The sequence below is a fragment of the Mesitornis unicolor genome, unplaced genomic scaffold (genome assembly GCF_000695765.1).
Source record: "Mesitornis unicolor isolate BGI_N332 unplaced genomic scaffold, ASM69576v1 scaffold14179, whole genome shotgun sequence".
Lineage (NCBI taxonomy): Eukaryota > Metazoa > Chordata > Aves > Mesitornithiformes > Mesitornithidae > Mesitornis > Mesitornis unicolor.
Genome location: NW_010205352.1, coordinates 7,187 through 24,618, shown reverse-complemented (window position 1 = coordinate 24,618; position 17,432 = coordinate 7,187). Strand labels below are relative to the sequence as shown.

Here is a 17,432-nt window from a genome sequence, read left to right as displayed (position 1 = left end):
TCCAGGACAAAAACTACTTTGAAGGAAAGAGGAGTTACACAAGTTTCTCCCAACAAATTCTTGGTAGATTCAGTCTGTTCAGAAATCTCTTTTGCTTGTAAGTATAGCTCATACACTTAAAACAGGGATTTTTATTTTATGATCCCTTTAGGATCTGAAACAAAAAATGCTCTCACTACTGGGACTAGTAACTTGACTCAATTCAACAAAGATGTGCTCTAGACTCAAATCCTAAATTAAATCCTAAACCTCAGTAAATCTGTTAGTCATGGGAGCAGAAAGTTTTGACATGAAAATAGCTAACAGTTCTACTCCAGAGTAAGACAACCCTAGTGCTTCCTAAATACAGAAAATCTCAGTTTGTGAGAAAAATGATTGATGCTGAGACCTTTTAAACACAAACAAAAAAAGTCTCCCGAAGAAAGGAAAGAGGTACACAAGAAATATGGCAGGTTAGTATAGCTCCAAGATCCATAGCTGGAGACACAAAATGTCTAGCAGAGAAATCAGTAACTTTTTCCTCACTTGTCTGTACTTCAGGAAAGTGACTTTCATTCTCAGCTTCCCTTAAGTTATGTTTTTAGGCTAGCTAATGAATGTATTCAATAATTAAAATTATATATACTAGTAGTATGTCTACAGTGATAGACAGTCACAGTACAGCAATCTACAGCATATCTGTGTCCAAATCACTTCATGGCTGCACATCAAGTGAAAAAGAAATCCCACCAGGCACTTTGAAACTTTTCTTGTTATCAATTGGAAGTGAAATCGAAAGAGAAGGAAAAAAAATACATGAAATTGTCATTTAAAAGAAGCAAGTGTGCTTATACATAGAAAAGCTGTTCCAGCATTGTTCATTGCACATTCCTATGAAGCTAGTTTCAGTAGGCATCCCACAGGAGTACAGAAGATAAATCACTTAAGTAGTCATTGATTTTTTTTTTAACTGACAAGATAGATCTACCCTCTGCAGTTCCTACTTGCAGAGGCTGAATTACAGCCTTATTTATGTATGGTGAAAGTTTAAAAGGCAAGTCAAAATGAATGACGGGAAACCTGAAATCCACAAATCATAATTTTGCCTCATTCTTCTATGCATGTACATTTGTGAAACAACCTCTGTTAATTTATGCCCATTTGTTTTGGAATAAGGCAAGAAACCAAAATTTAGCCCACCCAAAAAAACCCGCTATGTTGCAGGTTTTAACTAGGTTTATTGTCAGATATGGCAGGATTCATTCAGCAAGAACTGATTATATCTTGTGATCATTCTAGCATACATAACCTAAAATTATAAATGTCTAATGTATCTTCTCATTTTGGACTTAGGTTTAAAAAGCAAACTTAACCATTCAGAATTCCAACAGAACTCCCAAAACTCTCTAAATAAAAAAAAGTCTGGGTTAACTGTAGTTCAATTCTCCACTTTGACTTTCCAAAAAGTTTGCTGGATAGAAGCTTTCTTCATACAGCTTCATACAGCTAAATATACATCTTCTTTGTATATAAATATTGTAAAAGAACTGTTTATTTGTTATTAGGCTATCACAAGTTGGATCAAAACTCAGCCTTTCTAAGAATTAAGAAATGCGAACATCACATTTATTTGAGAAACTGAATTAAACACTGCAAAATTTTTGAAATATTTTTTTTTTCAGAAGACAATATGGAAAATGTGAATGGTAGCCATAACAAATATCACAGAGCAAAATCAGCACTGCAGAATAAAGCTATTTGCATACAGCTCAGTTATTCCAGTCAATTATCTGCTGTTCTGACAAGTTTGGTTTTGCATAAAGTTTAGTTTATGAAGCTCTGCTTCTAGAGCCATAGATTGTAATGAAAAGAAATTAGTAAACTATTAATGGGTTATCTTCTGGAAGAAGATAGGCCTTCTTCTTCTGGAAGAAGAAGGCTTGACTATAGTCCCCTTTTTGCCTTCCTGTTATTTAAACAGTAAAATAATTCAGTGTACATTTTCATCCAACACTTATCAATATATTACCTATAACAATTTAGCGTATTTAAACACGCACGGTCTACTCATTATTGAGAGCAAATAACATTTCAAAAAATAAAAATACACAAAAAGATAAGATATACCTCTATCGTAGGATGAGTATTATGCTTATAAGCAGTGTACAGAGGAAACTGAATCTGAAATATTTTTGCCACACACAGCAACAACTTTTCCTTCTCATCAGTGCTCCATAAGCTAAAAGCATCGGTGTTCTTTGCAGACTCCTCCTCTGTCAGGATACAAGTTCTTGCAGGATCTAATTTTTTCTCTATAGATTTTTGCCGTTCTCCATTTTCTTCTTCATGAGACTCTCTTTCTACATTCAGGGGCTCATCAGCATGATTACTCTGATCTTGCCATGTTGAATCTATGTTAATAGTGCAATGTTTACAGAGCTGGTCCCGCAGAGCTTGAACTTGGGCAATCACTAAGTTAATAAGCGCACATACTACTTGGTTAAAGATCTCCAAATGTTTATACTCCTTGAAACAGCACAGACATTGCCTGTAAGAAAACAGAAAAAAAATAAAAATAAAAATAAAAATTCCTGAAGTAGCTAAAATCAGAACCAAAAGGACTTTTCACATTAAATCATATTAAACAACAATATATTTGACAGACTCATAAAAAAAGGGAAATATAAATGAAACAGATGCTACCCAGCAGCAAGTGGGAGTCACAAAGCCTTCCTTAAACACTGTGAACATCTCATTATTTCCAAATGCTCACCAAAACTTGAAGTCCCTGTTATCATTTAGCAGCTGCCACTGTGAGTAAAATATACAAAAGTAACCTTAGGAGCAAGGTCACTGTACTACTAAAGCAGCAGTGTTCTCCAGTATGTTCCTGGATCCGTTTCCTCGTCTAGTTTTCTCTATTGATATTTACTGCAATAAACCACCTGACAATCTTGTCAGCTGTGTAAGAACTAATTATTGTTATTTTCAAATCAACAGGGCTGCAAAACAGAAATTATTTTTCATTTGAGTATTTAGGCTCACTTCCTTTATCTGCATTTGGATAGAAACTTCATGCACATGGGTACCCGTATGGGAAAAAAGCAGTATCTTCAATATTTTCCTCACTATGTATGTCGGATTTGTTATGCTATAGCTGTTGAACAGAACAAAACTCTGAACAGATGATGACCTGGAAAACGACTAGGTTCCAATTGTTCTCAGACAAAATTGGGATATAGGACCTGTTAAAAAATTATAGGGTTTTGTTTTCTGTTGCTGCTGTTAATTTTAAAATTCCTTCTCTGTGTCTAATAGCATATCACATAAGATCATTAATTTGCTCTGAGCGCCTTCTTTGGGCAGAACAAGGAAGAAGATTCTGCTTTCTCAGGCATCCAAAATTGAAGGAGTGGAGCATCTCCCTTATAAGGAGCGGCTGAGGGAGCTGGGTCTCTTCAGCTTGGAGAAGAGGAGACTGAGGGGTGACCTCATCAATGTTTATAAATTTGTAAAGGGCGAGTGTCAGGAAAATGGAGCCAGGCTCTTCTCTCTGATGTCAAACGATAGGACAAGGGGCAATGGGTGCAAGCTGGAGCATAGGAGGTTCCATGTGAACATGAGGAAAAACTTTTTACTGTGAGGGTGACAGAGCACTGGAACAGGCTGTCCAGAGAGGTTGTGGAGTCTCCTTCTCTGGAGACATTCAAAGCCCGCCTGGACACGTTCCTGTGTGACCTAGTCTAGGTGATCCTGCTCTAGCAGGGGATTGGACTGGATAATCTTTCGAGGTCCCTTCCAACTCCTAATATTCTGTGGTTCTGTGAAAATTCCTTTTTTTTTTTTCTTTTGAAGTCTTCTAAGTATCAGAATAATGTTTTACGATTTTTTTCTCTGTGCTTTTCCCAATATTCTTATGATTCAATTAGGTCTTGTGACCACTGCTGAACACAGAATTCCAAACATCCCTACTGTAGATTCTTTCCAAAAACTAATACCCACACAATTCCTTGTGCTGGGAAAAAAAAAGCAGCTGTGAGGTAAACAGCATAGCCAATATAACTACTAAAAAAATTTTTAAAAGGCAAAACCAACAATAGTAATTTTAATAGTAGATTAAAAGGAATAATGTAGTTGATTTAAGACAACCATATGCAAATGATTTTCTTTATCAGTTTAGTAGCTATTGGCTGCAATTGTTCATTATCTTGACTCGCAGTACTAGAGCACTGAGAAAAATTTAACATGACGGTCCCATTCAGAGTGATCTTTCCTTGAATTTGTCTTACCCTATCCTGCCCCCACAGAAGATGAGAAAATTTCATGTTAAAGCAAGAACAAATTATTTGTCATTGCAATATAGCTATTTATTGCTATACAATTATAGCATCCGGAAAGCTAGATTAAAAATGTGCTTTGCCCAAAATGCACTGGGTAACATGTTTATTTTATTTTGAAAGTAGTAAAATGTTCTTTAAGTATCACTTAGCTACACATTAATAACGTGTCCATTCTCATTCACTCTACTGTATTTTTTAAGAAGGGAAATCTACTGTTGAGATCCAGTATCATCAACACTCAGACTCATTCCAAACCTACCTTTGTGTCCAGGAATTGATGTAAGCAAATATCTTGAGGGCATGTTCCTTTCTGAGCTGCAACCCATCAGCACCTTCAATGTCAGATACTAAAGAAAACAAAAAAGTAAACATATTAGTAGCAAAAAAAAAGAAGTTCAACTGCTGTATTTTTATTATCAATTACCTTTGATAGCACAAAAAAATTACATACACATATATTTGGTAGAAATAAACACCAGTAATCAAGTTACAGTAACTTTATATGAAAGGTTTTTCTGCATGAAAATGCATAATATTCAAATAAATCATGTTCTCGCGTTGGAAACTGAAGTCCTCAACCAGATATACATATTTTTGCTTCAGTAAACAGAGATAAGGTTTAGATGCAACTACCTTGAAAACAGAAACTGCATAGTATTGTTGAATACTGCTGTGAAAATCAGTGATAGAGAACAGCCCCTTCTAATCTTCTTAGGAAATACTGATTGATGTGTACTTCCAAATATGTACTTTCTTCAATAATTTTACTTACTAACCAGTTGGGGGGGGGGGGTTGTTTGTTTGTTTATTTTGAGGTTTTTCTTTCAGATTTTAAGTATCTGCATTTTGAGATGATCTGAGACCTTAACTTCCTTCTCCTGATCAGATAGAGACTGGGAAAGCAAAAAACAAACAAACAAACAAAACCCACCACAACAAAACCAAGAAGACACAAACAATGTGCAGTGTATACCGAAAGTTATTTCAGACAGGTTAAGTTGATTATTATTACTTTCAAAGATAGCTATGTCTATACTGACAATTAATCACAAACATTAATTGGCAAAATGACAAGTGTTAGACACATTTATTACAGCCAGAAACCAGAACAGTTGAGTACTGAATTCAAAACGCCAATATTTCAATGGGATATTATCAAATGCCCCACTTCCACCTAAGAAATGCTCACACACTCTATAAGCCAAACAACAGGAGCAGTCCACATCTTGACTTGCGCATCAATCAATTATATATTCGGGCACTGGATTCTGCCTACTGGCCACAAACCTTTTCCAACTACCGGAGACAATTCTCATTTCCTCCTTGTCCTAAATTTCCATACACTTCTACAATTATCTAATTGCTATACAAATTGAGAATGTCATTGCTCCTTTCAAGTTGACCGTTTAAATTTATAACAAAACTAAGTACTCATTTCCACATTTCACAGGAATTTCAAGTACTACATTCTTACCAAGCTACTACACAAGCAAGCTTTGTGGGAAAGGTTCTCTAACAGAAGCAAGCTTTTCAGAATCCCCACCTCAACCTCTTCTCCAATCTTAGCCTTGCAAGGCCCTAGGTGATCTATCAATATAGGTTTCCAAAAACTAAAACTAAGGAAAGTCTGCTAGCACAGATCTTCTCAGTGGAGAAGAATAGCACTTCAGAGAATAATCACACAAACCAAATACTCAGGTCTTCTTTGAAATAAGGACATTAGATATGCACATACATACATTTTCATATAAATGTACACACACAAATAGAAATATGCACAAAAACCAGTCTCTCATAGAACACCACTAAACTTTACAAATCACTTTTCTATCTCACTCCTAGAAGGCTTTAAAGAACCCTATGTAACACTGGATAAAGTACAACATTGACATGCAGACTAAAAGAGGAGCAACACTTGATACTACTTTTTCTTTTAAACACCACAAATTATCATGACACTTGACTCTCTCAAGGCCAAAGGACAGCCTTGAAGGAAAGAGCAACTCTGTCAATTTAGGTCAAGCTTACCACAAAATACAGATCCTTAACTGTAGATAGTATCTAAAAAGAGACTTGCCCAGCATAGAAGTTTCACAAACCCTTTGTTTCCGATTTTTGCGAGTATAGTTTTCTTAAGATGAATTCCTTCAAATTTGACACAAAAACTCGTTGCCAATACTTTATCAACAACAAACCTAATTCTAACATGTATGATCCTACATAAACATTTATACATTTATAAAGCTTCCTTCATCCCCACATCATCCTACTTAAAAAATACTAACAAGTAGCATGGTAGCCTCTAACATCCGGAGCAGCCTTTTCAGGGCAATAGTTCGAAACACTCCCAAATTTCCCTCTATGAAATTAATAATATCTGCAGAACTGAAAGTTAACTGGTTCCTTAAAAGGTACAATTGCCACAAAAAAGGGTAGAGAAGGTAGAAGTTAATAGAAAGACTGAAGCTTATGTCCCAGGTCAAAAAAATAGAGAGGTATACACACTAGGTGGAGAAACCTGTTCTTTTCCTGTTTATGCATTCTACATCTGTCACGTAGATCAACTTCCACTGGTTTTATTTACTAGGAACTGCTAATTAATATAGTGACTACATACACTACTTCCCTTTTGTTTTCTGTACCTAGAAATAATATTTTTCTTCTTCCTGAAAATACTCGGAAAGCTCAAAACAAGAGCAACCACATCGGGGCTGCAGCTTTCTAGAGATGATCTAAGCCTGTGCCACTACCAAAAGCAGTAGCGATACAGCTGACAGGGCTTTTCCTAATGGACCTTAATTGAAGCTCTCTTTTTTGTTCCTTAGCAGAAATTATATTTTTCAGCTCAGCTAATTTAGGTCCTTAGAATCAACATTTCAATCTTAGGCTTTCAAGTTCATGTCTCATCACAAGTATCAACTTTGTGGACATTCTTGATTTACAGCACCCCTCTTTAAGGACACATGCAGCTTGAATTACAGCAACATTTGGTTACAAAGCCTTCCTATTAGGAAGGTTTTTTGAACTGAAAAAAGTACAGACAGAAAAGTAATAGGAATAACTGCACACACTATTCCTGCACTTCTGCTGATTTTAGTCAGTTCTGGAAGGACTCCCTTGCTGCAGATGATTTCACTTCCAATTGATGATGTCTCTCTCTCAACTTTCATACTAGTTTTTGTCTACCTTGAACAGTTAGTGTTCAAGTAGTTAAAACAGACTCATTCTCCAGTAAACAAAGCACATTGTTTTATTCTCTCCCATATTCAAGCATCCTGTATGCCTTAGATACTCTTTAATCTGCTGCCTTCCTGGTCTCCCACACTTCCAGTGTTTCAAACCCAGCAGTAACAATAATCTCAAACTTCTTCAAAAACTTTTACTGTGACAAGCCCCCTTCTTGCAAATCGATTTGGTGGATAAGACTTTCCCCTAGTTTCATACCCAAGGAAGTGATTCCCACGGGATGCACTAAGGCACACTTACGCACTTTGAGAGTATCTGAAGCATGTCCAAGTGGCAGCTCGTGTGCTCTCATCAATAAGAATTGATAGCATGTGCTGCAGAGCTTTACAGCCAGTCATTCCGTGACCTATTACTATCTCTCTCAGCAGTGGCACTCCAATCCTAGACTCAGCTCCTTCGCCCCTGTCTCCAATGACTGACTCCTTCTCTAGGCACTCACAAGCTAAAATTTTCCCCAGCAAATTTTTCTTTGCAGTTGAAGTGTCTTAGACCTCTGCACCCTTCAGTCCTTCCTTCTCCCTCTTACCTTCCATGCACATGAATACCTTTTCCCTGCACTAGATCAGATTTCAAGATCAACATAACCCAGTTCAAGTCCACAATACTAACAGCATCCATAGCCATGCATTTCAACTACTCCCAACAATTACACAGAGCCAGACTTGGAACTCAGCAAATTCAACTTACCAATCTAACCAATACTTGCTCAATCCTTTGTTGGCTTTGTAAGCCACTGAATACACTCAGGGTGGTAGCTATGCAAGCAGGGAGGGGCTGGGAAGGAAAGTGTGAAGAGTGTGAGAGTGAGAGAAGTAAACACCTTTGGAGTGACCACAGAGGTAAAATCGCCTCACTCCACACAGAGTAACTTCCCCCTAACACTGCTCATCTATAGGCAAAGAAACCAAAGATTCAGTTACTATTATAGTTACTGTTCTCCAGGCATAGCAAAGATAAGAGCGTCACTAGGAGCAGTCAGTGTCGTTTTACAAAGGGGAAGTCATGTTTGACCAACCTGATAGCCTTTTATGAGGACATAACCAAGTGGATAGATGATGGTAGTGCAGTGGACGTGGTCTATCTTGATTTCAGTTAAACATGTGACACCATCTCCCATAGCATCCTAGTAGCTAAATCAAGGAAGCGCGGTCTGGATGATTGCGTAGTGAGGTGGATTGGGAACTGGTTGAAGGAAAGAAGTCAGAGAGTTGTGGTCAATGGGACAGAGTCCAGTTGGAGCACTCTATCTAGTGGAGTCCCTCAGGGGTCAGTACTGGGACCAGTACTATTCAATATAGTCATCAACGGCCTGGACAAGGGAACAGAGTGCACTGTCAGCAAGTGCAAGCAAGAAGGCTGTGCTGCCATTCAGCGAGACCTGGACAAGCTGGAGAGTTGAGCAGGGAAAAATTTAACGAAACTCAACAAGGGCAAGTGTAGAGTCTTTCATCTGAGGAAGGGACAAGGGAACAGAGTGCACTGTCAGCAAGTGCAAGCAAGAAGGCTGTGCTGCCATTCAGCGAGACCTGGACAAGCTGGAGAGTTGAGCAGGGAAAAATTTAACGAAACTCAACAAGGGCAAGTGTAGAGTCTTTCATCTGAGGAAGAACAACCCCCTGTACCAGTATAGGCTGGGGACTGAGCTGCTGAGGAGCAACTCAGGGGAAGGAGACCTGGGGGTCCTGGTGGACCGCAGGATGACCATGAGCCAGCAATGGGCCCTTATGGCCAGGAAGGCCAATGGCATCTGGGGGTGCATTAGAAGGGCTGTGGTTAGGAGGTCCAGAGAGGTTCTCCTCTCCCTCTACTCTGCCCTGGTGAGACCGCATTTGGAATATTGTGTTCAGTTCTGGGCCCCTCAGTTCAAGAATGACAGGGAACTGCTTGAAAGAGTCCAGCACAGAGCCACAAAGATGATTGAGTGGAGCATCTCCCTTATGAAGAGAAGCCGAGGGAGCTGGGACTCCTTAGCTTGGAGAAGAGGAGACTGAGGGGTGACCTCATTAATGTTTATAAATTTGTAAAGGGCGAATGTCAGGAGAATGGAGCCAGGCTCTTCTCAACAGACATTAAATGACGGGGACAAGGGGCAATGGGAGCAAGCTGAAGCATAGGAGGTTCCATGTAAACATAAGGAAAAACTTTTTCTCAGTGAGGGTTACAGAGCACTAGAACAGGCTGCCCAGAGAGGTTGTGGAGTCTCCTTTTCTGGAGATATTCAAAACCCGCCTGGATGCGTTCCTGTGTGACCTAGTCTAGGTGATCCTGCTCCAGCAGGGGGGTTGGACTGGATGATCTTCAGAGGTCCCTTCCAATCCCTAACGTTCTGTGACTCTGTGATATTACAAGTACGCAAAAACAGAACAGTGAAGGCCTTCAACAAATCCATCGAAGACAGAACTAACCAGCAGAAAGAAGACTAGTATGTAGAACAAATTCTAGCTAAATATATTCCACGAGTATAACATAGGAAATGGGGTCCTTTTGCATGTTTGGAGTGTCTCATTTCACTGAATCTTTACAGCAAGAATGTTTGGAGATCTTTTTGTCACAGTAACACCATATAAGAAAGAGTTGAGCTCAACCAACCCAAAGTAATAATTATTAATTGCTTGATATTTTTAATATCTTCTAGTGTATAAGTTTTCAGATGTTATTAAAAAAGACACACATAAAACGTAATTGTTTATTTAACCAGCTGATGAGAAACCAAAACACACAATGGTCAATGTGAAAATGTAAAACATTTCAGAAAAAAGAAAACTTCCTTGTTGTTTCCTGAGTCTTCCATTTTACTGGGCTAGCTTTAAATCTTCCACAAAAGCATAATTTGCTAAAAGTGTATTATAGTACTAGAAACAACATGACCTCCCAAGCTAAGAAAAAGACCTATTAATAAAGCTACTAAACAAAGAAAATTACAGAAGGTGAGAAAAATATAAATCAACTGCAAAGAGGGGGACAATATAATTTCAACTGTGAACAAACAAAGCTCAGATCTTAAGTGCATTTTTAGCAAGAACTTCAGAGCTAGAGGAACAGACTGTAATTAGACCTCAAGGACAACTATCATGCTAGACTTGCGAGGAATATCTTATATCCAAAGGTCACTTATCACGCTAAGCACAAAATCAAACGGCAAGTAAAAATATTTTTTTTTTCAGAGTATACTTTCTCTACTTTCAGAAATATAAAATAATAAGAAGTAAGCAATAGAATACTCTTTAATATACATAACTAATTTCTACATTTTCAACACTGTAATGAGGTACAGTTGTATACAGATTCTGCTCCCTCCCCCTCCTCCCCCCAGCCTCGGCTGGTATCAGCTTCTCATGGGAAAGACTAGATCAGTTTCAAAATGGACATTATTCTCAGAAATTGTTCCCTGATACAGACTAAATTGAGGAAGCAGGAGCCATATGCAAAATGAAACACCATTAGAGACAACAACACTAATCTTGAAAGAAATATACAATCTTCTGAATAATACCATTGTTCACACAGAGAACCAGTACATGCAATTTTTTACACACATAATGAATTGAGATGTTTTCTGTTATTTCCAAGGAGTTTCTTTCTGTTTATGATCAATAGTAAATAAGATGATAGCCAGAGCTCAGCATCTCCCATTCCCTTTCTACTTCTATCTATAAGGATTACTCCTTTTTTATTATAAATAATTCATGGTTGCCTTAGATTTACTCACCTGAGTTCTTCTAGACCTTTACAAAGCTATCTTTGACAAGTATCTAAAAGGACAGTGTCAACTTGAAGTTCAACGGTGATAGTCTAACTAAGCTTTTCTACAACTTTTCAGTGAGGGAAAAAAAGTCTCCTTTCCACTCCTCAATATCCATAAAACAGAAGTGCTCCACAATACTGACTAGATACAGAACTAACAAGTACTGAAACACTACTGTAGAATGTATTATCAAATTTAAGAAGCTAGTTAATTCTTCAGTACTAGAAACTGTTGTTCAAATGCCAGGTTAATGTAGGAAAAAAATCAGATCTGTCACCCAAAATAGTGTAGTAATAAAATTATATAATCATATGGTTAAGATGCTTCTGAGTGCCTTTAGGATATCTTTATGATACTGAGTTGTCACTGCCCACTCTCTTCCTACCACTCCAGCACAGCATTACAGATAACTATACTCACTTGCATCTCATAACACACCTGAATTCATTTTAAATCTAAACTTAACTCTAAATTTCTTATAAATATAAGTATTCCAACTTCCAAACTCATAAACATATTTCTTTCCTGCAAATTTTTGATTACAAAGTATACAGAGATTACAAGTCAAATATTACAGAGATAACATAAAAGCTTAAAGACAGGAATTAGTAACCCTTTCAAAGTCTCATTTCCTTATAAAAACAATTTGTGACCAAATTACTGGTCCCTGTCAGACAATTAAACTTTTGAACATAAAATCAAGTTCAACAAATCTGACAAAGGTATGCAAGTCTAAACAATACCATCTTTTTATGAATGGAAATAGAGAAACTACTCAAAGGAGTATGGAAAAAGCAGTTACAACTGTCTCCCAACTATCCCCAAAATCAGTCATGTGACAATTACTCAGCACCTGCATAATTCCTCACAGTCACTACAAGATCCGAAAGGACTGAAGACTTTTAATCCAGTATTCCAACACATAGCATTGTTACACTGGAGCAGCACAAGCCTCTGTACGTTCATCGGATACACAGCACTTGTAAGATACAACTTCACCAGAACACAGCAAATCAGCTGATCTTAGGTAATTACTATCTTCACATTATCTCCCTGCTTCTCTGCAAACATCACCAAGTTCTCCCTCTTTGAATCTCTTTCTCTTCACTTAACATATATTGCCCTTTCCATCCTATCTGCCGCATGTTCTCCAGCAAACACCTATTTTCTGTTTACTGTAATACACTAAGGCAGCCTGGAGGAAAACAGCAGAAGCTGACTCTGAAAAACTGCATGAAATTTAAAACTGTTATTTTTCAAAAGTGATGCCATCCTAAAGTTTTCAGCATGCTAATTCAGGATTGCTTAGGGTTAAAATGCTCCCTTTAGAATGGCCATATACCTAAGCCAATGATCATCCTTATTATGAGCATCTTATGATCTTTACCTTCCAAAGAGAACATGCCACAGCAACTGCTTCTAAGGAGCAGGAATAATTTGCCCAGAACTACCCAGATTAATTATAATCTAAATAAACACACCTGCAGTGCTTCATTAGTCAGTTCAGGTTCAGAAGCAGCACCACAACTTGCAGACAAAGCAAAGCCTAAGTTATTTTGCTGCGTGAACCCATGCTATTCCTACAGTTAGCCACAGTTCAAAGTTCACAAACACTGAATCCATGCAGTACTGCAGCAGTAGAAATTCAATCTCCACTAGATGGGAGTGTGAAATACACAATTCTGGTTGGGTTACGCCTATGGCAAGAGAAGCAGCAGCATCGTATCCAGCATGGAGCGCCATGGATACAGAGAAGCGTAAGACTGCCATCAAAAATGTAAGGAGCAGAATGAGCTTGCATCAGTTGAATACTGTGCAATGCAGGTATGGCTTTTTTGATCAAATGCTGGCACAAAATGATCTGAGACCAGCTTGGGGATTACGTGGCTGTGAATGGAATAAGAAATGGGCCAACTCGCACACTGCTGTGGCTTTGTCAACACAAGATGACCTACCATTCTCAGCCTCAGCATTGCCCTTTTCAACCCTCCAACTCCTGAACTCAGCACTGCACAAGAGGAACACACAAAGTCCACTCAAGACCAGTTTGATGTCCAGGCTGTTGCATGGAAGTCTGAGCAAGGAGAGCAGAAGCCTGGTAGTACAGCACAGGTGAGCCTGGGCCCAGCAGGGTTTATCAGCTCTGGTTCAATGTTAGTCCTGTCAGATGGAAGGCATCCATGAAAAGATCTATAGTATCTTTTGCACTGTACCTCCTAGTGCTTCTATTATCTTGGGATTTTCAGCAGCAAAGATATTGCAGCTCTCCCTCTCCAGGGAAAGGCAAGTTATACATTACTAAGGATAAAACCTATAAAGCAATTTAAAAGCATTTGTATCACTTGCTGAAGGTAAAGAAAAAAAAAAGTCGTAGTTTTATTTCAGAGTTCTATTTTAACTCAGTATTGTAAATTGTCTTTGACTCCAAGATAAGACATCATAATTCTGGGAAGACTGCATTTTCATTTTGAATACGAAGTTCTTCTTTCAATTGAAAAAAAAATAATCCAGCTCGATTCAAGTAGTATTTCCATACAATCAAGTCTGCTTAACATCACCAAAACACACAGGGAGAGTTCAGACTGCTCATCATAATATTTTGACAACAGCCACTACAAGTTTCTTAAGGAATCAATACAGGATTGGACAAGAATTTCCCAGCATATTGCTAATTACCCCACAGTAAATTTCAAAGCTAGGGCTGACACTGTCAATGCCAAAACTACTGCTCTGATTAAGGAATGCTTACCATCAGTTTGAAATAGAGTACTTACTTATATTCTTCCCTTCTAATAACATATAAACTTCAAAAATAATATATAACTACTGAATGACTCTGGCTTTGAATGATTTTTCATTAAATACTCCAGCACTGAACTTTTTTGAAATACTATTTTAAGGTGAAAACACAGAACTCAAAGTTTATCAAACTATTTTGTAAGTAGAACAAAGATTTAATTGCATGGAAAAGGTTTCAAAAGCTAAAGAGGTTTTCTATTAGTCTTAATTAAAAGTAGCAAGGAATGCAAAAATTAAAATAGGTACACCAGGAAGCATTCTATTTTCAAGGGAGAACCTTGCAAATTAGTTCAGCTGTACTACTTGGCACACTATGAATCAGCTACAGAAACAACAACAGCTTTTCCTCCACAACCAGAAAGAAAAGACCACAGCCCACGACCCAGCCACCACAGCCAGAAAGAAGCAACTGATTACCGGCAGATTTATAACAAAAATACCTAATGACTGCGCTTCAGGTTACAGCGACAAAATCAGTGAGAAGCAAATATGATTAGTTTATTTTTTACAAAGTACATTTGAACCTGCTTAAACAAGAAGACAGACAAACGGGCATTGGGTCATTATACTAAACAGAGCTTCAGGCAGACTGTTAAAGTCCAAGCCCCAAAAGAGCTTGCTGAGCATCTGAACTCCAAGGCATTATTTATTTTCATCAACACAAACGCAAGCAATGCTCATTCAAAAAATGAGAATAAAATATTGAGAAAGGACAGGCGAGCAGCAAAGTTGCAGTCTTTCAACTGTCAAACATATGCTCACATTTTGCACTCACTTTTGCTAGATAATTTGTATTTAATAATTCACTAAAACACATGGTGTATTCAGGAATCTATTGGTTAGTGCATAATTGTATTTTTTTTCTGAAAGGTAGTAGACAGAAATGAGATTGCTGAAGGTAACGCCTATGGTCTATGCAAGTATCTCCAAGGCTGCAGTTAAGTTTCATGACAAGCATCCCTTCCAATCAGAAAATACATTTACAGATATCATTTTGATAGAAACAAGTACTTTGCAAGTCACGTATCAGCAGGTGCACAAGAGTGAGCATCTGTAACAATGGCTAAACACAATGTACAAAGCTACCTCACTTCGGAAATATTCAAACTGGTGCTGTTGTTAAGACTTAGTCAGTTTCCAAGTTAGTGATGAAAACTGATCTCACATCTGATCAACTTGACCAGACTCTGTCTACTTTAAATACTGCATAAGCAGATAAAGCACCAAGACTTATGACTTGAAATACTTTGTGGTAAAAGTACAATTTCAACTATTAAGAAAAAAGTAGATCCGAGGGTGGGTGGGGAACCACCACAAAAACCACACTAGTTCAACTATAAGTAAACTAGCAAGATTAACCAGCTTTAAAACAAGCAAAAGAATGTACTTTTACTGAGCTGTTGAGCTTAGACTCCCCAGCACGATCCTATATTATTAGCTCAATGCAAAAGAAGGAAAAATAAAGTTGTTCACCCTCTTTTATCAACTGATGGCTACTACCCTAGAATGTCATGCCACCATACACCTCCTGTCCTTAACACCAGATGACCCAAAAGGGTGGCATATGCTGTACTATATAAGACTTTCACAGACAGATAATTTCCCAAATTCCCCAGTAGATTTTGATATTCTGGCACTTCTACAGCTTTTCTGGAGTTGTCCTTCCTTGCAAACACACCACTGCCTATTTCCAGCACTGCTCATGGCTTCTACAAGCAGAAAGAGGGTAGAAAAGAAAGGAATGTCAGTTTTGTTGATGTCCAGAATGAAAACTGATCACTAGATTTGCAAAACGTAGAAACTACCGGCAAAAGATGACTATGAAAAATACTGGATTTTCAGTTCACACCCCCCCCCCCACATACACTTCTAAAATAATTTCACTAGTGTTGAAAACAAAGGGGTTTGTATTGTGACTTTATTTAGAATTTAAGAATTTAATAGTTACACATGGCAAATTAATAAACAAGCAACTGACCACTTCCTGAAAATGAAATAGAGATCTCATTAAAAATTACCAAATCTCAAAATGAGTTGAGGGGCACAACAGAGAGATAAAGACAATGAGTGTTGCACAACACAGCATAAAGCACGCACACTAATACGGTGAAATTTGTGCAATTTTAATACCCACAAATTCTTATAGAGGAACACGTAAGACGCTACCAGACTAACTTCGAAGTCCACTTGCAGCTTAAAAACTGAGACTTCTACTCTTGTAAGTGTGAAGAAATACTTGAGATTTTGAGGGCACTAGTTTTACACAAAATGAGAAATTAAGTGACGCATTTCTATAGGTGGATGAAGAAAAAAAACCTAAAACCACTCAACTTTTTCAGGCTCCAGTGCTTCAGTTAATCTTCATGAACCTGCTATAAAGCAACAAGAAATCACCTGCTCATTAGCACAGCAGGTATGGAAGTAGCACATTCTCAGCTATTAAGGATTCTATACACTACTTAAGAGCAGTATATATTGTTAGCCTTTTAGCTAACATATTTAAGACCACAGTGCCCTGCTTTGCTTTAGTTTTCATACTAAACTTCTCCCTGTTTCTGTATACAATTACATGCATTTAAAAACTCCCAAGTGGAAGTCAACTTAAAAAATCGTGGAATGAATTGGAGGCTTCCTCAATATAGGTGAAGAGAAAAAAAACCCTTTGCCACCTGCTTCCTAGATAGGAATCAATAATCCGCATGGATGCTGATCTAGAATTTGTGCCTCAATCATCAGGTGTTTTTGAAGTCTTATTTACAGACCTTCTATAATTTAGCCAAATAAAGGTCAATACCCAAAGGTGCTTTTTCCACAAGTCCTTTTTCTGACAAGTTTCACCTCCTTCAACAAGGTGTTCCAGCACTAATTCTCCCAGAGGAGTTCTGTATGTACACATACATATACATATAAATAAATAGGGCAATTATTTCCTCTTCTAATATTATCTGAAAATAACTAAAATATATTTGTACTGAATTTCCTCAAGAAGTTCACTTTTCACCATACATGCCAGATCTGGAAAATCGCAGAGGTAAAACTTTGTAAAACCACACAAGTTGAGGATTTTAACCAAGTTAAGAAAATCATAGAGATCCTCCTCACAGCTGTCTGTCCGTGTTTGGCATTCAGCCTGCAAATCAGTTCCTATACAAGGAAAGGAAGGAAGTGAAAAGAATGGCTTCTCACCTCTTCACACATTAGATTCCAGGCTGTCCACATTTGCCACACAAAATGAAAAAAAGAAACTACCACAACGTATGCTTAAACAACTGAAATCAAATGGCTACCACTATGTTTAATTTCAGTGTGCTATTAGTATAAGC

The 17,432-nt window shown here is 37.7% G+C and overlaps 1 protein-coding gene across 1 annotated transcript in view; it reads right to left on the bottom strand.

Moving 5' to 3' along the window:
• Positions 1-4,666, bottom strand: part of USP34 (ubiquitin specific peptidase 34) — a gene marked incomplete at its 5' end in the record, with an annotated part of 116,385 nt that extends 111,719 nt beyond the window's left edge. Inside the window, 2 exon segments of the mRNA XM_010191374.1 lie at positions 2,107-2,527; positions 4,579-4,666. Of these exon segments, the coding sequence (XP_010189676.1) occupies positions 2,107-2,527; positions 4,579-4,666 (509 nt within the window).
• Positions 4,667-17,432: the final 12,766 nt, after the last annotated feature.